Genomic DNA, 23,273 nt, shown 5'->3' with positions numbered 1-23,273 from the left:
GTGAAATTGGTAATTTTTCTTCTATATCAGACATTCAGGCCATTCACTAATTATTATGAATTTCAAAAAATTCGATTCTTACTGGGTGTTTCTAGTAAAATACGATCAATTTTACTTTAATATCTAATAAAAATGAATATTTTAATTACTGTTTCTAGATTGTCAAAATCTGAGTTATATTTCTTAATGAAGTAAAGAAACAAATGCCTAACATCAATGTTTGGTTACAAACACCCTTAGGAATAGCTACTCCAATTCCTCTTTGTATACACAAGAATTGGTTATCTTTATTTCATTTTTATTCATAATGTAGGATCAAACTCATATTAGAATGTCATGAAGACCCCTTTTTTCCCTTTAATTTTTAAATGAAAGCTCACATGCAAGTAAAATGATATTGTCAGTTTTACCCATAGATTTTGAAAATCCAAGATTCCATTATGTTGTTAATAATGATATTACTTCTTCACTACTTGCTAAAAATGCCTCGTAGCAGTTTCCTGATTCATTGGCTTCTTGACTGATCGGATCAGTTTTTATTGGGCACCCTCCATGTACTTGCTTTTTTTCTACTTACACAGAATACAAAGACAAATGAGGTCACTGATTGTACTCAAGAGTTATATAGTCTTGGAGGCAAGTAAATGGATTCTCAGAGGAAGGTTTTACTTTCTATGTCTGTGGTATATAATATTTTCCCAAAAATTTATCTTTAATATTTTCAGTTTTATGATCAATTGCCAGGACATGTGAAGATGTTCATTTTAACAGTCTAAGTCAGTAGTCTCTGACTTAGTTTCTCAAGAATATTAGGAAAGAAGAATGGGAGGAAGGAGAGAGGAGGATTTCTGATACCACTCTTTCTTCCTCTTGGGGCCTCTTAAATAACCTTGTAATAGAGAGAGAAGTGGCTTGAGTTTTAGGGAAACATATGTGCTGGGACTAATAAAGGAGAGATTTATGTGAGTTTTCTACATTTCTGCTGTATTACTCCACAATGAGGACTTTGCGTTTTTATCATTCTAACTTACTTCAAGTTGTTATTTATTAACCATAAAATATCAAAATTTGTGAAATATGTATATTTAAGTATATATAAATTAGAGGATATCCGTGGCTATCTGAATGATAATATTTGCCTCAAAGAGTTTAAATATGCATTTCTGAGTGGTAGAGAGGACGGAATTGCATCTAGCATGCAGGAAATTGCTCAAAATCCTCAGTTCATCACACATGGAGGACAGTCATTGCCTGTGTACACTGTTAATGGTTGTGAGGATTGTGATTTATCTTGGGGATTTATTTCCAGAAGATAATTTTCAGATTGTTAGTACATAAGTGTATTTAGGGAGAACTCACATATTCGAATGCTATCTTTTAGGTGTATTATGGTAGACACAATGGTTGTGAAACATTGCTTTAGAAAAAAAAAACTCAGAGTAGATACAGTTGAAAAACATAGAATGTATAGAGCATAGATAACAAGACAGAGTTGCCTAGCTTTTATCAGAGATTGTTGTTTACATTTTGTAGTCTGTAATCAGCCACTAAAGCTAATGAAAAAAAATGAGGAGGTTAATCTATGTAAATGAAAAATTTGATAATCTGAGTAATCTTTAACATAATCTGATGCTCAAGTAAGTACTAATGTCAACAACAAAAAAGGTTAGTCTGTAATCCTATATAATAAAAGGGTAATATGCAAACTGACCAAACAGCGGAATGACTGGTCCCTATGATGCACACTAATCACCAGGGGGTAAATGCTCAATGCAGGAGCTGCACTTGCTGGTCAGTGTACTCCCGCTGGGGGAGCACTGCTCAGCCACAAGCCGGGGCAGTGCTAAGGATGTCAGGAGAGGGCCTAAGCCATCCGTCGGACATCCCCTGAGAGCTCTGGGACTGCTAAAGGGTGCAGGATGGGCTGAGGGATCGCCCGCACCCCAAGTGCACAAATGTCGTGCACCGGGCCTCTGGTAAAGAATAAAAGCATTTGTTTAAATGGAAGATTGCAATTAGAGAGAAGCATAATCAGGTATCAATCCAGACTGTTCTCTAGAGAAAACAAAGATAAGTTTAAAAAGCAAAAACCACAAGATGTAATTCTTTCATGCAAATGAAAGATGGCTGGCTAGGAAACCAGGGCTTGGTTAGTTTCAATATACAAACAAGGGAGGTGAAAACTAGGAGAAGGTAATGCTTATATATGCCCATATAGCAGTTGTTGTCCCAGGATGTTTATGGCTCAGCCTTGAACTGAATTTAGCAACATGTTTAGCAACATAATAGCAGCTCTGAGAACTGAGACACAGATGTGAATAGGCCCCACTTTTTTTTTTTATTGTTTAAAGTATTACAAAAAGTATCTCCTTTTTCCCCCATCCACCCTCCCCAGCCACTCACAGTCTCCAGGACAAGCTCCCACTGCCCCAGTGTCCGTGTCCATTGGTTATGTTAATATGCATGCATACAAGTCCCTTGGTTAATCTCTTAACCGCCCCCCCCCCCCCCGCCCGACCCCTACCTTTCCTCTGACTTTTGACAGTCTCCTCAGTGTTTCTCTGTCTCTGGATCTATTTTTGTTCATCAGTTTATGGTGTTCATTATATTCCACAAATTAGTGAAATCATGTGATATTTATCTTTCTCCAACTGGCTTATTTAGCTTAGCATAATGCCCTCCAGGTCCATCCATGCTGTTGCAAATAGTAAAAGTTACTTCTTTTTTATAGCAGAGTAGTATTCCATTGTGTAGTCAAGCATGTCAAACTCGTGTGTGGCGAGCGTCATGTGGCCTGCCAGCCACAAGTTTGACATGCTTGCAGATGTACCACAGTTTTTTAATCCACTCATCTGCTGTTTCCAAATCTTAGCTATTATAAATTATGCTGCTATGAACATAGGGTACATTTGTCCTTTCTCATTGGTGTTTCTGATTCTTAGGATAAATTCCTAGAAGCGGGATCACTGGGTCAAATGGGAGTTCCATTTTTAACTTTTTGAGGAAACTCCATACTGTTCTCCACAGTGGCTGCACCAGTCTGCATTCCCACCAGCAGTGCATGAGGGTTCCTTTTTCTCCGCATCCTTGCCAGCACTTGTCGTTTGTTGATTTTTTGATGATAGCCATTCTGACAGGTGTGAGATGGTATCTCATTGTTGCATTTCTCAGATGATTAGTGACTTTGAGCATGTTTTCATATGTCTCTTGTCCTTCTGTATGTCCACTTTCGAAAAATGTCTATTTAAATCCTTTGCCCATTTTTTGATTGGATTGTTTATCTTCCTTTTGTTAAGATGTATGAGTTCCCTATAAATTTTTGCAATTAGGCCCTTATTGGATATAACATTGGCAAATATTTTCTCCCATACAGTAGGCTTTCTTTTTGTTTTGTTGATGGTTCCTTTTTCTGTACAGAAGCTTTTTATTTTTATTGTAATCTTTTTTAAAATTTTTTCCTTAGTTTCCATTGCCCTAGAAGCTCTATTGGTAAAGATGTTGCTACGATATATGTCTGCAATTTTGCTGCCTATGGAGTCTTCTAAGATTTTTATGGTTTCCAATCTTCCATTTAAGTCCTTTATCCATTTTGAATTTATTTTTGTGTATGGTGTAAGTTGGTGGTCTAGTTTCATTTTTTTGCATGTATCTGTCCAATTTTCCCAACACCATTTATTGAAGAGACTGCCTTGAATCCATTGTATGCTCTTTCTTCCTTTGTCAAATATCAATTGAGCATAATGGGTTGGGTCGATTTCTGGGTTCTCTGTTTTGTTCCATTGGTCTATATATCTTTTCTTGTGTCAGTACCAGGCAGATTTGAAAAGAATGCCTTTGTAATATAGCTTGATATCTGGTATTGTGATCCCTCCTACTTTGTTCTTTTTTCTCAAGATTGTTGTGACTATTCGTTTTTTATTTTTGTTTTGCATTCCATATGAATTTTTGGAGTTTGCTCTAGGTCTGTGAAATATGCCTTTCGTATCTTAATGGGAATTGCATTGAATTTATAGATTGCTTTGGGTAGTATGGACATTTTAATGATGTTGATTCTACCAATCCACGAACATGGTATATTATTCCATTTGTTTATGTCTTCCTCTATCACTTTTTTCAACATCCTTTAGTTTTCTGAGTATGCGTCTTTTAGCTCTTTAGTTAACTTTATTCCTCAGTATCTTAATTTGTTTTGGTGCAATGGATTGGTTTTTTTTAGTTACTCTTTCAGTGAGTTCATTATTGGTGTATAAAAAAGCCATAGATTTCTGGGTGTTAATTGTGTATCCTGCTACATTGCCAAATTCTTTTACTACGTCTAGTAGTTTTTTGATGGAGTCTTTAGGGTTTTCTATGTACAATATCGTGTCATCTGCTAATAATGTCAGTTTTACTTTTTCTTTTCCAATTTGGATGTCTTTTATTTCTTCTTCTTGTCTGATCACTATGGCTAGCATTTCCAGCACTATGGCGAATAGGAGTGGTGAAAGTGGACATCCCTGTCTTGTTCCTGTTCTTAGGAGAAATGGATTTAGTTTTTGCCCATTGAATATGGTGTTGGCTGTAGATTTGTCATATAGGGCTTTTTTTTATGTTGAGGTATGATCCCTCGATTCCCATCTTGCTGAGAGTTTTTGTCAAGAAATGCTGTTGAATTTTGTCAAATGCTTTTTTCTGTATTATTGATATGATTATGTGATTATTGTCTCTCAATTTGTTTAAGTGTTGTATCACATCTATTAATTTGCAGATATTGTATCAGCCTGGCATCCCTGGAATAAATCCCACTTGGTCGTGTTGTATGATCTTTCTAATGTAATGCTGGATCCGATTTGCTAGTGTTATATTGAGGATTTTAGCATCTATGTTCATCAGGGATATTGGCCTGTAATTCTCTTTCTTTGTAGCATCTTTATCTACTTTTAGAATTAGCGCAATGCTGGCTTCATAGAAAGGGCGTAGAAGTGTTTCTTTCTCTTGAATTTTTTGGAATAATCTGAAGAGGATAGGTTTTAGTTGTTCTTGGATTGATTGGTAACATTCCCCTGTAAAGCCATATGGACCAGTGCTTTTGTTTGCTGGAAGATTTTTTTATTTCTGCTTCAGTTTTATTGGTAGTTATCAGCCTATTCAGATTTGTTGATTCTTCCTGATTTAGTTTTGGAAGCTTGTATTTTTCTAAGAATATGTCCATTTCATTGTTCAGTTTGTTGGAGTAGATTTGTTCATAATATATTTTTTTACAATCCTTTGTAAGTCTGTGGGGTTGGTTGTTACATCACCTCTTTTATTTCTGATTTTGTTTATTTGGGTCCTCTTTTTGCTACTTGGTGAGCCTGGCTAGAGATTCATCAATCTTGTTTATCATTTCAGAGAACCAGCTCTTGGTTTTATTGATCTTTTTGTTTGTTAGTTTTGTTTTGTTTGGGGTTTATTTTTGTGGGTTGTTTTTTTTTTTTTTTTTTTTGTCTCTATATTGATTATTTCTTATCTTTATTATTTCCTTCCTTCTACTTACTTTGGGCTTTTCTTCTTGCTCTTTTTCTAATTCTATAAGTTGTAGGTTAGATGATTTGTTAATATTTTTTTTCTTGTCTTTTGAGGTAGGCCTGTAGGGCTAAACTTCCCTTTCAGGACTGCTTTCACTGTGTCCCATAGATTTTGGATTGTTGTGTTTTCATTGTCATTTGTTTTCACGATGCTTTTTATTTCTTCTTTGATCTTTTTGGTAACCAATCATTGTTTAATAGCATGCTATTTAGCCTCCAAGTGTTTGATTTTTTCTTTATTGTTTTTATTGTACTTGATTTCTGATTTTATGCCATTGCGATCTGAAAAGATCCTTGATATGAATTCTACATTCTTGAATTTGAAGAGAGTTTGCCTGTGTTCTAATATGTGGTCTATCTTTGAAAATGTCCTATGTGCACTTGAGAAGAATGTATGTTCTGTAGCTTTGGTGTAAAATGTGATGATGTCGATTAAGTCCATCTGACCTAGTGAGTCATTTAGGATTGCTGTTTCTTTGCTGATTTTTTGTTTAGAGGATTTATCCAGTGGTGTCAATGGGATATTAAAGTCCCCTTCTATGGTTGCATTGCTGTCGATCTCACCCTTGATATCTTCCAGAAGTTTTTTTTATGTATTTGGGTTCTCTTGCATTGGGTGCCTATATGTTTACCAGAGTTATATCCTATTGTTCAATTGCTCCCTTTAGTATTATGAAGTGGCCCTCCTTGTCTCTTGTTATGACCTTCACTTTGAGGTCTATTTTGTCAGATATAAGTATTACTACCCCAGTTTATTTTTCATTTCCATTTGCCTGAATTTTTTTTTTTTTCGTCTCTTCACTTTCAGTCTGTTGAGTCCCTTTTTCTGAAGTTGGTGCCTTGTAGACAGCAGATATATGGGTCATGTTTTCTTATCCATTCAGCTACTCTATGTCTTTTGATTGGAGCATTTAATCCATTAGCACTTAAGGTTATTATTAATAGGTACTTGTTTGTCACCATTTTTATTCTTTTTGTCTGTGTTCCTTCTTCCCTCCCTACTTCTTCTTCTTTTTTTTTTAAATATATTTTATTGATTTTTCACAGAGAGGAAGGGAGAGAGATAGAAAGTTAGAAACATCAATGAGAGAGAAACATCGATCAGCTGCCTCCTGCACATCTCCCACTGGGGATGTGCCCGCAACCCAGGTACATGCCCTTGACCGGAATCGAACCTGGGACCTTTCAGTCTGCAGGCCGACGCTCTATCCACTGAGCCAAACCAGTTTCGGCTATCTCTTCTTTTTTTTACAGCATTCCCTTTAGCATTCCTTGCATTGCTGGCTTGGTACTAATAAACTCTCTTAGCCCTTTTTTTGTCTGTGAAGCTCCTGATTTCACCTTCAATATTAAATCATAGCCTTGCTGGGTATAGTATTTTTGGATTCAGTCCCTTGCTTTGCATCATTTTGTATATTTCATTCCATTCCCTTCTGGCCTGATGTGTTTCTGTTGATAGGCTAATGGGACATCCGTTATAGGTAACTTTCTGTCTCTCTCAGGCAGCCTTTAACATTCTTACATTGTCATTGGTGTTTGCCAATCCTATATAATAAAAGACCAATATGCAAATCAACCAAACAGTGGAATGACCGGTCGCTATGATGCACACTGACCACCAGGGGGCAGACAGGGTGAAAAGGGGAGAAGTGAGGAAAAAGAGTGGAATAAAAGAAAAAAAAAAGATAAAATAAAATAATGTTGAAAAAAATAGAAATAGAATGAAAAACATTAATCCAAAAAAAAGGTTAAAAATTTTAAATGAAAGGTAAAAAATAAAAAAAAAGTGAAGTGTGTTTGCTTCAGCTGAGTTTTTTTTAAAATATATTTTATTGATTTTTTACAGAGAAGAAGGGAGAGGGATAGAGTTAGAAACATCGATGAGAGAGAAACATCGATCAGCTGCCTCTTGCACACCCCCTACTGGGTGTGTGCCCACAACCAAGGTACATGCCCCTGACCGGAATCCAACCTGGGACCCTTGAGTCCCCAGGCCGATGCGCTATCCACTGAGCCAAACAGGTTAGGGCTTCAGCTGAGTTTTAATGTCCCATGGGAGCAGGTTTAACATCCCTCTCTACTGTTCTGTCTGCCACTTCTCAGTTTCCTGTTAGGTAGTCACACGTGTTGAAGTTCCCAGTGATCCACTGCTCCTCCTTGTCTGTCCGCACAGCCTTGTTGCAGGCAGGCGGGACCAATCTTCCCGCTTTGTTTGTCTGCCTACTTTCAGCCTTATTTACACAAGTGTCTATTTCTGGCATGGGCTTTAGGTGGGAATGTTGCTTTATTGGTTTCCGGGACCAAACAGCCCCTCAACCCAGTCCCTCAGGGCTCCCTGGGGCTATTCAGATTCTTTGTTTCCTCTGCAAAGTTTGAGGCTGGGTGTGCTGCACTAATTGCCCCGCAGGTGCTGATGGGAGGGGTTGGCTCTTCAGGAGAAAACTGGCTGCTTAGGGTTGGAGGGTCCGAATGTTCCAGTGTCAGATTCCTCCTCACCTCTCCCTGTCCTGCTTCCCTCCACAGCCTCCCCCAGCCTCCACAAAACTGCACCTCCTCCTGCACCACAGCCTCAGTGAGTGTTTGTAATCAAAAGGTCCTATGAACTGGGTTTAGTGAATAAAAGCAAGGAAAATATAAAAGCAAAACAGCTGTGCCACTGCGTATTTCTCTCCCCCTGGCACCGCACAGCTCTGGCAGTTCTTCAGGCCGCCTGTCTGGGCGCAGCATCCCATGGCTGTGGACTTAGATCTAGATTCCCTGGCTGCCAGCAGCCCTGTGGACCCCCTTCCACGGTCCAGTGTTACATGTGTCCCCAAGGGACGTGCACTTGGTGCAGCGCAGGTTCCTTCTGAGCCTCTCGTCCCTGTAATTGGGAGTCTATTTCTCCAGCCCAGATCCTGGATCCTACTGTTCTCCAGGCATCCTCTGTCCTTTCCAGCTATAGATTGTCTCACCAGATGTGTTTAATTCGACAATTCTTGGTGGATGTTATTCGATTTAGCGTTCCTTCTATCTGCTCCATGAGAAGGCGCTGGACGTGACTGCCTATTCGGCCGCCATTTGTCAAAATCGAGGCCCCACTTTCTTAATAGCCCCTTGACTCTATTGTAAGTGAGTCTCTTGGCAATTCCTCTTCATTTTTTTCTTCATTTTCAGTACTGAGCGAAGCATCTCTATTATGAGAGTATCTTTTACTATTCTATGGAATACTGCTTAAACATACAAACACTGAAGCAAGACTGCTTAGGTCTGTCCTGGCTGGTGTGACTCAGTTGGTTGAATGCTGTCCCACGCACCTGAGAGGTCACTGAGAGGTCAACACCAGTTTGATTCTCAATTAGGGCACACACCAGGGTTTCAGGCTGGATCCCCAGTATGGGGTGCACAGGAGGCAGCCAATGGATGTTTCTCATTTATGTTTCCCCCTCCCTCTCCCTCTCTCTCTCCCTCTCCCTCTCCCTCTCTCTTCTTATCAATAAAAACATATTAAAAAAAAAAAAAAAAAAAAAAGACTGCTCAGATCTGCCAATTTCTGGTGGGCTGATTGGACAAGCTATTTGACTTCATGCTTCAGAAAGATATGGTAATAGTTCCTAAGTCCCATGGATTTTAGAAGGCTGAGTGATTTAATGTGTATATAGTGCTTAGACTATAAAGTGGCTTACCTGTCTACTGTAGAAGCAATGTATTCTCATGGCAAAGTAATTGCAGTAACTCCTTTACCATCTAATCATCCATGAATGGTTTTGTTTATTTGTGTAGCCAACATTTAAAGATTTTTAAAATAAAATTGGACTTAGTTCTAGTAACTAAATTTTTACAAAATGCATTATCTTGGGCAGTTTACAACTAGAATTTTGCATTTTTATTTATTTTGTAAATATGAACAGATACTATTACTCCAGTAGAACAAAAAATAGGAAACTTATGCCATTTGAACTTGATAACAAATATAAAGTGTTATATTTTGTTGGCTTTAGAAATTTCTCTGTGTGATAACTTTAAGAAGAAAATTGCCTTGCAGGCAACTTGAGTATTGGCTGAGATTTCCGACAACTGGAGAATATGTGATTTGTTTCATTAAAATTAGTCCCAAGGTACGACCTGAGGAATTAAACAGCTGATAAAATTACTATCTTGGAACAAAATAGCTTGTGGACTTTGAAAGTTTGACTAACTGTAATCATTAATCTTGTATTTTTTCTAGTTCTAGGTTGTCATGTTGCTGGTAGGAATTATACTATTTAAAGACATTATGATTGGGATTTTTTTCGAAATCAGCTAATAAACACAACCCACATCTTCCTTGTTATTTTGTAGCCATAAAGGTTTTTGTTTTGTTTCTACTGGCAAAACTTCAGTTTTTAACGGAATCTTGGCAGGTGGCTTCAGTGAGAATATCTTTAGGGAAAGATGTAAGGACCTTGAATGGTATAAAAGAAATCTGATCCAGTTCTGTAAACAATCAATAGATAAATGATAACATCATAATTTCTGTTGAATTAAATAGTAATTTCTATTGCTAATACAGTTCTATAAGATTAAGACTAATGGAATTGAGAAAGGAAAAATGGGTTGTCTATAATGTTTTTATTTTGATTTTTTAAAATGTTAGATCAGATTAAATTAGATTGTGAAAACCTTAACAATTAGGAATTGAATTAAAGTTCCCACTTTACAGCCTTGTTACTGTTAGTGGCTTATTCTGTGGTTAACAAGATCTCTTATAATGTATATTTATAAGTGGAAATTCATGTTTTACATACAAAATGAGTTATGAGAGTGTGTTCATTGTCCTAATTACTATTTTTTCATCTATAAACCTCATTGCCGTCCCTTATAATTGAGGTTTAATATTGGTAAATCTATAAAAAATTGTATATGGGATTGCATTCCCTAAAATATAATGTAAATAAAGAATACTGTGTTAATTATAGTTTTCTAACCATGCCACATTATTCTAAATATTTCCTCATTTTATTTTAATACTGCAAAAAAATTTTGAACTTTGTTTCTCATAAAACAGATTCTGTGGTTATTAAAATTCCACAATTATGGACACTAACATCACCTGATGAGCTAAAAAATCTACCATAGGGCATAAGAAGTAATAAATGAAAAACAAATTCTGTAACCATTTATTTGGTGTGGGATTAATTTTGTTATCCAGAAAGTGGCATGTTGTCATTTTGTACACTGTCACATTTATATTTGTTTTTGTAATTTGTATGATTATTATGAGCCCTAGTGAGTGTAAATACCAGTAAAATAGTTCTCTATTTTTATTATTGACATATTCTTTTCTAATTAACATTATTGTGATTATGACTTTAAAACTATATATGTAGCATATGCTTTAATGCAATTAAGTTGCTCTTATTTCTTACTAAAAATAATTTTATTTAGTATGATTTTCACATCTTTGATAAAAAGACTATACCTAAGGGGGCATTTCAGTTCATAGGTGATCCTTTTTATTTTAAAGAATGTCAAGATTGTTGACATTTAAAGGCAGGTTTTTTGAAATTGTCTTTTTGAAACTTCACTGAGATCATATATCAAAAGATCCAGTTGCAGGCTCTTAAGAAGGAATGATTGTAGGTTTTGTCTGAATGAACAGATTGAAATTTTATTTGAGGAAGAAACCTCTAAAATACCTTCTTTCTTTGGAAGAGACCATAAATATCAGTTGTGTTGAAAATGCACTTTAGCTATTTTTCTTAGTCCAGAGGTAGCAAATGACAACATAGTAATAAGTATATATTAAATATAGAATAAATACATACTATATAGAATATAAAATATAGGCTATAATATTTAGTGGCTATATATGTATTTTAAAATATCTGTCTCATTTTTATCATTTTAACAGTTTCAAATATGTTTATAGGTAATTTAATTCAGCAACTGCATTTCTCATTTACTTTAGGAAATGTAGTTACTCGTTTTCTTACTTTCAAATGATAAATATGTACTCTAAAGCAATTGTAACAGAGTAATGTAGTTTCACTAAACTAGCTATGAAAGATGCACATGACACAATATGTATTTATATCTATATATGTATATCTGTATCTATTCCAGATACAAATATACAGTTAGATATATAATAAGGATTTATCTATACCTCCATTTCTTTAAACTATGTAGATTCACCCACATGCACATATACTGTACACACAGAATTCTACTCATACTATATGGCTAAATATAGAAGGTAATTGCTGACAAATTTTTCTCTAGAGATCATATTTTTAAATAATAATAACATTAGCTAAATTGAAATAGTTTCTACTCTTTGCACACATTGTTCTCAGCACTATTTAAATAACAATTCACATGTTCTAAAGGCTCAGTTTGATTGATTGCTTTTTGGCATTTTGGGGAGAGCTCTGAGTGGAGAATTCTACGCTGTTTCTTGTTTCTCTACCTAATTATGAAAGCAGAATTGGCACAAAGTGACCAACCATGGAGAAGTTACTACCAACCAGATGCTACCAATACAAGATCAGGCTCAAACAGAAATATTTAAATAGCTACAGTTTATTTGACTCCCAGATGAATTCAGCTCAACAGGCATCTGTGTTATATGTCAACATTCCTAACCATTCCTTTTATAATTTTTCCCACATCATTTCAATCTGTGTCAGTCAGCACTCTGCAGAGCTAGGCAATCCTGAAAGAAACCATACAAGTAAGGAACTGCCTGTGCCTTCACTAAGCGTGCTATCATTTAAATAAAATATGAGATCAATCTTTTTTTCTTCATTTTTTCTTGGGGTATAAATTTTCAAAAGATGCGTTTATATCCTTCCTATCTAATAAAAGAGAAACATGGTAATTGGCGTACGACCGCTACCCTTCCCATTGGCTAATCAGGGAGATATGCAAATTAACTGCCAGCCAAGATGGCGGCCGGCAGCCAGGCAGCTTGAAACTAACATAAGGCTTGCTTGCTTCAGTGACGGAGGACTCCAATGTTCCCTGCCTGCCGCTGCAGGCCTCTGAGCTGCAACTCTAAGCAACTATGTAACAAATATAGAAGCTAAACAAAACCCCAGAAACCTGCTTTAGTCCGCCGGGCTTCAGCCAGCAGGATCGCAAGATTGTAAGCAAAGGCCAGAAACCTACTTTCAACAGCGGAGGCCTAAGAGCTGGAGCCAAGCCTCAAACCTAAAACTGGCCCAGAATAAAAAAAGAAAAAAGAAAAAAAGGAGCGGTTGGGAGCTTTAGTCACTCCCAGCCTGAAAACAGCCCTCAGCCCCTCACCCAAACTGGCCATGCACCCCAGTGGGGACCCCCACCCTGAAGGATGTGTGACCAGCTGCAAACAGCCATCATCCCCTCACCCAGGCTGGCCAGGCACCCCAGTGGGACCACCACCCTGAAGGATGTGTGACCAGCTGCAAACAGCCATCATCCCCTCACCCAGGCTGGCCAGGCACCCCAGTGGGGACCCCCACCCTGATCCAGGACACCCTTCAGGGCAAACCAGCCGGCACCCACCCGTGCACCAGGCCTCTACCCTATATAGTAAAAGGGTAATATGCCTCCCAGCACCGGGATTAGCGGAGCTGAGAGGCCTCCTGGCACCGGGATCAGTGTGATGGGGGCAGCGCCCAAACCCCCTGATCACCCTGCGGCTCTGTGTGTGACAGGTGGCGGGGCCACAACCTCCCTACCCACCCTGCTCTGTTCATGACAGGGAAAGGCGCCCCAACCCCCTGATCAGCCCTGTTCTGTGCCTGTTAGGGGGGAGCTCCCCAACCCCCTAATCGCCCTGCGGCTCTGTGTGTGACAGGGTGCGGCGCCCCAACCCCCTGAGCAGCCCTGCTCTGTGTGTGACAGGGTGCGGCTCCCCAACCCTCCCCACCCCCCGCCACGGGCCCTGCTCTGTGTGTGACGGTATAGTGCCGTAACCTCCCCATCGGCCCTGCCCTGAATGTGAGAGTGGCGGCGCCCCAACCCCCTGATCGGCCCTGCTCTGTGCGTGACAGGGGGGAGTGCCCCAACCCCCTGATTGGCCCTGCTCTGTGCATGACAGGGGGTGGCGCCCCAACCCCCCAATCGGCCCTGCCCTGAGCATGACTGAGGGTGGCATCACAACTTCCTGATCGCCCTGCTCTGTGCAAGACAGGGAGTGGCGCCCCAACTCCCCAATCAGCCCTGCTCTGAGCCCGACCAGGGGCTGCACCTAGGGATTGGGCCTGCCCTCTGCCACCCGGGAGCAGGCCTAAGCCAGCAGGTCGTTATCTCCCGAGGGGTCCCAGACTGCGAGAGGGCACAGGCCGGGCTGAGGGACCCCCCTCCTCCCCCCCCCCCCGAGTGCACAAATTTTTGTGCACCGGGCCCCTAGTCATAAAATAAAGAAAGAACAAAGTTTTTAGAGTAATATAAAATCAGAAATGAACGTTGATGATTCTACCTTTTTCAAATGAGGAATGTTTGCTAATAATTGTGTTAAAATATTGTTTCCTTCCACACCTAATAAATGGTAAACATGTTCATAGGGAAAACTCATATAAATATAATTCTAAATACTTGTTTAGTATATAAGAATAGGAGACAATATACTGTCAGTTTGTCACAGTGAGTAGCTTGAACATCTAGGCTACATCATTTTGGTGACACTCTTTTCTATTTCATTTTACCTTTTTTTATTCTGTTTTTCATGCTACATTCTCACTTATTTAAACATTTGCCATCTATTTTTATTAAAATTGATTTTAAGTCACAAATTTGTTATAATTTGCTATACAACCTTCATTTGTATTGTACCATCAAAGTATGGTACAATACAAAAGCAAAAATACCAATACATTTCTCCAAAATTAAAACTTCAAATATTATTTTATTATACTTTCCTAACTAAATAACATTTTGCCAAGTAATCTTGGGGAATGTTGTGCACGTATATTTTTATTTCTGATTTTTATATATGGCTATTCTTAGCAGAAATCACCGAAGGCATGGAAGATTTGAAAAGAGAGAGTCCAATTAGTAGAATAATAATATTGTCTTCAATAAGGGTAGAAGCAGTTATAAGTTGTCATTTACAACACACACACACACTTCAGCATCTTTATTGGTGTACAACTGATACACAGTAAACTACACATAAAGTGTACAATTGGGTACATTTTAGAATATGCACACACCTGTGAAACATCACCATAAACAAGATAGTGATTATATTTTTCTCCCAACAGTTTCCTCCTGTCTCTTGTTAATTAAGTAAAAACAATATATATACCTTATGACTTTATTCATATAACACTCTAGAAAAATGCAAAATAAATGTGTTGTAGTATAAAGCAGGTAATTGTTCACTCACTTTTCTATTTGCCAAAGTGTCTTTTTATGTGTCTACTATCATCCAGAAGCTCTTTTAAGGACTAAGCAGGCAATAGTGAAGAACATGCACATTTTTTTTTCTACTTTTATGGAGATTATAGTCTCATAGGCTACTAGTAAACTAGATTATGTGTGAGGGAACAAACCAATCAGTTTACTAAAACACAAAAACTGAAGAACCAAGAAAATACCAACTATAAAAAGAATCAATGCCAAAAGAAGGAAGGCAAGCATAGCAAAAGAGAGCAACATAGCAGACGGTAATAGTGAGCCAAAGGGTCAGAAAAAGTACTAGTTACCCTGGCCGGTAGCTCAGCTGTTCGAGAGCCCTCCCATATGCTAAGGCTGAGGGTTGGATCCTCGCGGTCGGGGCACATACAAGAATCAACCAATGAATGCATAAGTAATGGAACAACATCCATCTCTCTCTCTCTGTCTCTCTCTCCTCTCTCTCTCTCTCTCTCTCTCTCTCTCTCCCTTTTCTTTTCACTCTCTAAAAAAAAATCAACTAATAAAAATTCAAACTACAATAATAACAAAAAAACTGTAGTTCACAAAACATTAACACTAACGCATTTTCTAGCCTCACGTTTCTAAGTTTATATATTTTGTTTAAAGAACTAATCCCAATGTTGTTTGCCTTCAGTATTTCCCCAAGTTTGTAGATACAGTGATTCCATTGGAGTGTTTATTAACAACATGGAATCCTTGGCCCCAGTCTGACCTTCTGAGTCAGTATTTCCTGCAAAATCCAATTGATCTGGTTTTGTTTGTTTGTTTTTAAGGAAAAATAGGGCCAGACTCACCTGAATAGCAAGAAGCACCTAAGTATGGTAAATTGTGCATAGAGAGAGATAAGTAGTGACTTTTAGCTGGAAGATATTGACAGCTTACTTGGCCAATTGGCATCAAATATGCATTTATTTTTAAAATTTGTGTGTAAATAACTCATACATTATTCATGTGGAGGGATTTCTGCAGGAAAATAAAAGGAGTCTTTCTAAGATTTTACACATTCACGGACTTTTATAGATCAAAAGGGTTTCAATAGTGTCTTAGATTTCACAAAGCTTTAAGATTCAAAATCTAGGTAGAGAAGTCAAATTAATGATGATATAGTATTTGTGTGTTTTTTAATACAAATAATCAATACTTAATTCTATCTCTAATCTAATTTTTGTCATCATATATAGCACTGAGTACAGGGACTGATGAGTGGTATTTTCTTATTCTATTGAACAATTAAGTTTCATCAGGTTCACTCTATTTAAAAAAAATAAAGCAGGCATTATTCTAGTTCAATACTTTTGGCTCATTAGCAATTTTATGGTAAGCAAGGACGTTTACCTATAATTATTAATGCAGAGTTATAAAATCCGCTGGATGTAGGAAATAAGAAAAACTTATCTGTATAGGTACTTTGCCTTTTGATCTTTTCCAGCATTTAGAAGAGTGCTAAGTTCATAGAAGAGACAAAAACATTTGATTGATGTACATTGAGAGGATTAAGGAGTTATGGAGAATCCATTATAGAAGTCTCCTTAAACAAGTGTCTAGTATTTTCCAATGATATTTAAACACCATTTATTTGGCACCCAGCCTATACCTATACACACAGAATCATATTTCAACCTCACAAAAATATGATGTTTGTGTGATTGTTCCTGTTCTAAAGATAAAAAGTACATTCACAGAGGTTAAACAGCTTAAACAGTGTCGCACACACAGCTAGCAGCTGGCTGGCTGCCAAAGGATTAGAAGCCAATTCTGCCTGACTTCAGAGCTGTCTGGCACTCTTTCCATCTGGGGACACTGCTTTAAACTCGGTTTCTGTATTTGAAAAGTGAGGAAGATATGTGGTGTTTTACATAATGGATGACAGGGTTTTCTATAGCATTGCTTGTGCCATTGAGATGTTAGAGATTTCTACATTGTCATATCAATATCAATATCAATAAGCCAAAGAGTTAAGATGAGCAATTATTTAGTCACTAGACAATCTACTAGAATTGAAGTAAACGGATGGTGGGAGCTACTGCTGAAGAGGGAGGTTACAGATATGTAGGGTAAAGAGGCTAGAAAGATCTGTTTGGAAACTGATTGGTGACATCAGTATATATTTATGTTTAGCCTTATATACTTTTATATGTATATATTTATAGTTATATATAGAAATATTCATAGATATACAGAGGTTAATATAGATGCATTTATTTCCTAGCTATGTCGGCTAAGAGGGCCTAGAAGCAATGACACCCAGGAGCAAGGAGCACACCTTTCTTCCCGATCTTGGTTTATAACAGCATTGTCCAATGGAAGAAACCAGTGGCATTAGGAAAAATGACTGCCTTAAGACTGGGCCAATAAATAAGCAAGATGAGCCTAGAATAGCTGGTCTTATAGTGCCAGGAAGTAAGAAAGGGATATCTGAAACAAACAGACGCACAAACTCACAATGATGGGGATATGTCAAAGGGACATAAGAACTGAGAGGGTCATCAATGGCCAAATTTAATAATTTGAGTAACCAAGTAAATTACTAGGTTAGAAACCCAAAGTATAAAAATATCCACATATCCATACTGATATGAGTAAATGAGTACAACTTAAATAAATAAGAGAAAATAGACAAATCACTGTGCAGAAGAACTCCAAATGATTTATGCAGACAGCCTCAGGGAGTAGAGCATAACTGTTCCTTAAGCGTGGCTACAGAGTGACTTCCTTCAAAAGAACAAAGTATAGAAAACTGGGAAAAAGAATAACTTTAGAGTTTAGGAAACAGATTGATGCCACCTTAGTCAGATGGCCAAAGTTAACATACCAGTGATAAGTTATGTTGATAGTATGGTTCCTAGATATGATGTAATGAAAATGACACTTTACCTGTATAGTTTTCTCCCCCAAAACTCATAACCCAGTCTAATCATGAGAAAAACACCCATTCCATCCGATGGTGAGATAATCTACAAAGTACTTGACCAGCATGCCTCAGAACTGTCAGTCATCAGATCAAGCAAAATTTGATAAACTATTATAGCTAACAAGAGCCTAAGGAGACAGGATGACTAAATTCACTATGGTATGCTGGATGGGATCCTGCGACAGAAATAAGATAATAAGTAAAACTAAGAAAACCTAAATAAAATACGGACTGAGTTGAATAATAATGTATCAATATTGATTCATTAATAGTGACAGATGTACTGCACTATTGTAAGATGCTACTGATTGGGACACTAGGTGTGGGGTATACGTGAACTGTCTGTACTGTCTTTGTAATCTTTCTTTAAATATAAAACCATTTTAAATTTTATTTTTAAAAATTCAAAGAGATGAAATAATGAGTCCACAATGGGAACTGTTACTAGCCTAAAGGACAGTTATTTTGTTTATTACACTGGTCCTCAAAGGTCAGCTCCACATAAAAGCTACTATACAGAAACAAAATGTTTCTACATATCCAAAAGGTGAAACTCAGATGTTATGTAAAGTGATATGTTTTATTCACAACTTGATTTCTTTAGTATTTTCTTCTTACACTAGGAAAGTAATAGTTTTATTTACAAGCAGAAATGTCCTAAGTCATCCTTCTCATTTTTTTTTCAGGCTTACTTAATAAAAGCTTAAGTGGGTAAAGAATGAGCAAAGGGTACCTATGAGGAAGACGAATGAGATATATTAAACCTGCCCTTGATGCTGACAAATCTGGCTGCAGTTACTTTAATGTGCCAATATTGTGAAGTTCTCTACAGTAGTGGGCGCTTGCTGCCATTCACAATTTGTGCATCATCATTATGTCCCCAGGAGCTGTCAGTGTCCCCACTTTGATCAGCTTTTACCCAAATGATGCAGAGATGGTCTTGCCAGAGAGGACATTATTCCTAAACTACTCTGAGTTGTTTTCTTCCCCAATTCTGAAACATTTTTAAAAGGCACTCTGTATTTAACCTCTAAGAAAACCAACTTTGGCAAACAATGACATTACTCAATCAAGCAGTCTTTGAAAGCTATACAATTTTTGTTTTTCAATGATGTAAGTAAATAACAAAATATCCACTTCAGCCTGGTTAAGTGTGCATTGATATTTATTTGATAGCTTCACTCTGAAACAGTTGATTATTTTGTTAAAGAAGTAAGTTTTAAAATAAAGCATAAATCTCCAATTAATAAGATCCTAATCTGTGCAACTAAGATAAGACAAAATCAGTTTTGAATGATACATGATGATGTATGTATTTTCCATGTAGTCATTCATGCATGCGTGCATTCAACAAATATTTATCAAATCTCTATATGCAAAATACTTTTCTGGTGCTAGAAATAGAAGCAGTGAAGGAAACCAAATTAATCCTTCCTTCATAGGACATACACGTTAAATGCAATTTACGAATAGGAACGTGACAACACCACCAATTATTGGGTAAAAACTGACAGTTACTTATAAGAAATACATCAGTCAAAAGGAGAATGTTTGCAAAGTAATAAAGTGAATGAAGAATTTTCAAGACCGTCTTTGTATATTTAATAACATAGTGCAAATAAATATACAGGGCTAATGGGAAAATGAGTCTAATTCATGATTCGTGGTAACTCATAAAGCTGTTCACTACTGATCAAAGTACATTAAAAAAACTCCGCTGTCTGCCACAAGCCTCTGTTACTGTTTCTGCTTCAATAGATTTGCTACTTTGCTACAAACATGCTGATGAACTGGGGGCACATAGCTTACTTTTTCTTGTTTCTTGTCTTCTGGATGCTTTGTCCACCATGAAGAATATGGCATGACTTTCCCTCACAAGGAAATCAATAGGGACTTTGAATCTTTACCAAAATGTGACTGTGAGAACTGCCCATCTATTACAATTTCCATAGAAGTAAATATACAGCAATTTAAAAACTACTTTTAGATAATTTGGGCATTAAATGTACACTAAGTGTTATTCTTGAAAAAACTTTATGGAATTGGGTACCTTTAAGAAAACGAGATAAGGATGAAAATATTCATTCTCTGAACCTGAATATAAAAAAGGTCTGTGATTAAAAAAACAAAAGTGCACATTAAAATACTGAAGTCATTATCACCCTATCATCCTACATAATAAAAGGATAATATGAAAATTGACCCTAACAAAGGAATGACCAGGAATGACCGGTCGCTATGATGTGCACTGACCATCAGGGTGCAGACACTCAATGCAGGAGCTTCCCCCTGGTGGTCAGTGCACTCCCACAGGGGGAGCTCTGCTCAGCCACAAGCTGGACTGACGACTGTGAGCTCAGTGGCAGTGGTGGGAACCTCTCTCACCTCCTCCGCAGTGCTAAGGAAGTCCTACTGTGGATGAGCCGTCAGTTGGACATCCCCCGAGTGCTCCCAGGCTGCCAAAGGGATGTCTGACTGCTAGCTTAGGCCCGATCCCCCAGGGAGCAGGCCTAAGCCAGCAGGTAGATATTCCTGGAGGGGTCCCTGACTACAGAGAGGATAGAGGCCGGGCTGAGGGACCACCCCAAGTGCACGGATTTTCATGCACCGGGCCTCTAGTGGGTATATAAAACATGAAACAGTTAATTAATTTTGCTTTCTCACAGATATATGTCTGTTTATTTTAATTTTATTAAAAGACACACTTCACCCTTGAGTTTCATAGTTGAGTTCATTGACATATAATTTAAAAATAAGGTGCAGTGTTTTTTTTGGTATATTACTTTGCTTCTGCTTTGCCACCTATCACTCATTCCATTTATACTTAGTGGATGCTCCTCTGTCCCAGGCACTGATCTAAATCTAGAGAGTCAGCAGTGAATATAATAAACATATTTCTGCCCTCACAGAAAATTATATTCTACTTGAGAGGACAGAAAAAAATCAAATCTCTATTTAAGATATGATATTAGGAGATACAAGTGAAAGAACTAAGGAGAAAAATGAAACACTGAAGGAGCAGAGGGCATGGTGAGGTGTGAAGAGATGGGGATGAGAGTTAGTTACTCGAGTGGTAAAGTAGACAGGCAAGGTCTCAGGAGAACCCAGAGGAAAGGGAGAGCTCTGGAGAAGCACCTCTGAGCGATGAATGCCAAGTGCTGTGGCCCTTGGGTAGGAGTGTGTCTGAAGTGCCTGTGAGCAGAAAGCCTGGGCAGGGCTGCTGAAGAACAGTAGCAGGAGGTGGGGTGAGAGGACACACATGTGTTGATCCTTGTTTGAAAATCTGGGTTTGTGTATTACTCTTGAGATAATCATATATATATATATATAAATCATTTTTATATAAATGTACATTTTGAGAATATAAAATTGAATTTCAGCATATGTCTGATACTGTTTATAATGCTCTGCTGTTGATAGGCTATGACTCTGGTTATATCCTACTCATTATGTCTGCCATCATTAACATCTTATATGTACCTATTATATACATATATGTGTGTGTGTGTATATATACATATTATATCTAATATATTATATCACAGGCACATCATTTATTAGATGATGATAGTCTTTCCTATATCTTTTATAGAAGCTAAAAGCTACAAAATAAAGATAATATACATTTTAAAAATGTTAGTCAATACCTCTTTATAATGTCAAACCCAGAGCCCACACAAGTATCAACAGATGGATAAAAATGGATGTTGAATCAAATATTCATATGTTTGCGAATTTAAAATATCCAGACATATCTGAAATAGCATACAATTTGTTCTATTTTCATCAAAAAACTACTTTTTCTTGTACGACTTAGTAGATATTGGCCAATAACAACAAGCACCATAGGTGATTGTGACATCTCATGAAATACTTGTGGGGAATAGAAACAAAGGAAAATTTTTGTTTTATTTGCAATTGTTTCTAAGGCATAACATATTTTATAACATAGTTTTGAAGAAAACATGCACTATATTTAATATATAAATTTAATAATGATTATAGAACTCACAATTTCAGAAATAATAAATAAAAGAGAACCTTAAAGATGCAAAAATGTAGTAATATAGATAATTATGTATCTATTAGCATAATGGCATTTATTATACAGAGTCCATAAATTTTAAAACAAGTATTTCAGGTCAACACAATTATCCTTATTAAGAAAAAGTAAAATCATTCATTTATGTTTCTAAACTTTATAGAAAAAAATGCAGACTTTAGTTTCTGTGTGACTACAATTTTATGATAGAAAATTTTCAGGATACTTAGTTGATTTATATTTGTAAAACACTTTACAATCTATAAAAACTTGTATTATATAGAGAAAGTAAAATTGTTTCCAGGTTAAAAGAAAATTTAATTGTTTGGGATTTTTATTATACTGCCTTCCAGAAATGCCAATATACATTATATACAGTTGTAATTTCAGGGCTCTGTTAATCATGCTACTCTTTATTTATACTATTTTGCAGCCCCCTCTCCAATCACCAATGTGAAAAAGGGGAAGATTGCAAAGAACAGCATCTCTTTGTCTTGGCAAGAGCCAGATCGCCCCAATGGAATCATCCTGGAGTATGAAATCAAATATTTTGAAAAGGTAGGACTAACAAAATAAAGAATGTCCTTTCTTCTTCTTCTCTCTTTTTTTTTCATTTTAGAAACGGCAATTATCCAATTTGTAGAAAAGCCTGTTGCAATTTTATGTGTAAATCAATGACAATTGATTCTGCAGTCATGATTATGAAGGTGAGGAGTGTACAGGGAGCACGCTATGTGTGTCCTTTTGCTGCCAACTAGTTTGTGCTGCCCGGATACTGCCATATAGTCTAACATCGGCTTAACTAGGTTTCACAGCATTAAGAGATGAAGTCATAGGACATTTTCAAAGTGTCACAAGCACTCAAGTTGCTGACCTTCATTACTGACTGAAGTGTACTACAAGAAAAAGCGCTTGTGTACTGTAGCCCTGCATAATGCCTATAGTGTTAAGGAAGTGTGAACAGATAAAATGTGTATGTAATGTATACATTTTCAAAATTCATAACAAAGTAGCATAAAGTCCAAACACTGTACATAATATTTATTTTAAAATGTTGGGCCCAAAATTGGAAATCCGTGCCTCACATTCCCTATATTTTCTTGATTTCTTCCCTGAGTTGACTCTTGGGTCCAATTCTTACATGTTTGCCATAATAGTTTTTGAGGTCTGAAGGCAATAATCATCCTGCTTCCTTTCTGGATCCACAACTAAGTGAGCTACTGATAAAGGAATCAAACAAATGGAAACCAGAGACGGGCCTATAATTTCTAAAGCTGGACCGGAGTATTTGGCTTAGATACGCAGGCATCATGAGTCTTCCAGCTCCCGGCCCCATTTCACTGTGATGTTTGTGGTCTGGATCTCAGCGACATACACCCCTAGAACAACCTGGGTTCCAACAGAGAAG

At 37.2% G+C, this 23,273-nt stretch overlaps 1 protein-coding gene across 3 annotated transcripts in view; it reads left to right on the top strand.

Annotated features, from left to right (window-relative positions):
* The window catches only part of EPHA5 (EPH receptor A5), a 349,025-nt gene that overhangs the window by 217,835 nt on the left and 107,917 nt on the right, over positions 1–23,273 (top strand). For all 3 annotated transcript variants that reach the window (XM_036335287.1, XM_036335278.1, XM_036335295.1), the window contains one exon: positions 22,299–22,423. In XM_036335287.1, the coding sequence (XP_036191180.1) occupies positions 22,299–22,423 (125 nt within the window). The remainder of the gene's footprint in view (positions 1–22,298; positions 22,424–23,273) is intronic.

Source organism: Myotis myotis, unplaced genomic scaffold (genome assembly GCF_014108235.1).
Source record: "Myotis myotis isolate mMyoMyo1 unplaced genomic scaffold, mMyoMyo1.p scaffold_m19_p_1, whole genome shotgun sequence".
In the NCBI taxonomy this organism is placed as follows: Eukaryota; Metazoa; Chordata; class Mammalia; order Chiroptera; family Vespertilionidae; genus Myotis; species Myotis myotis.
The sequence above is the reverse complement of the archived record's forward strand: the minus strand, read 5'-3'. Positions and strand labels throughout refer to the sequence as shown.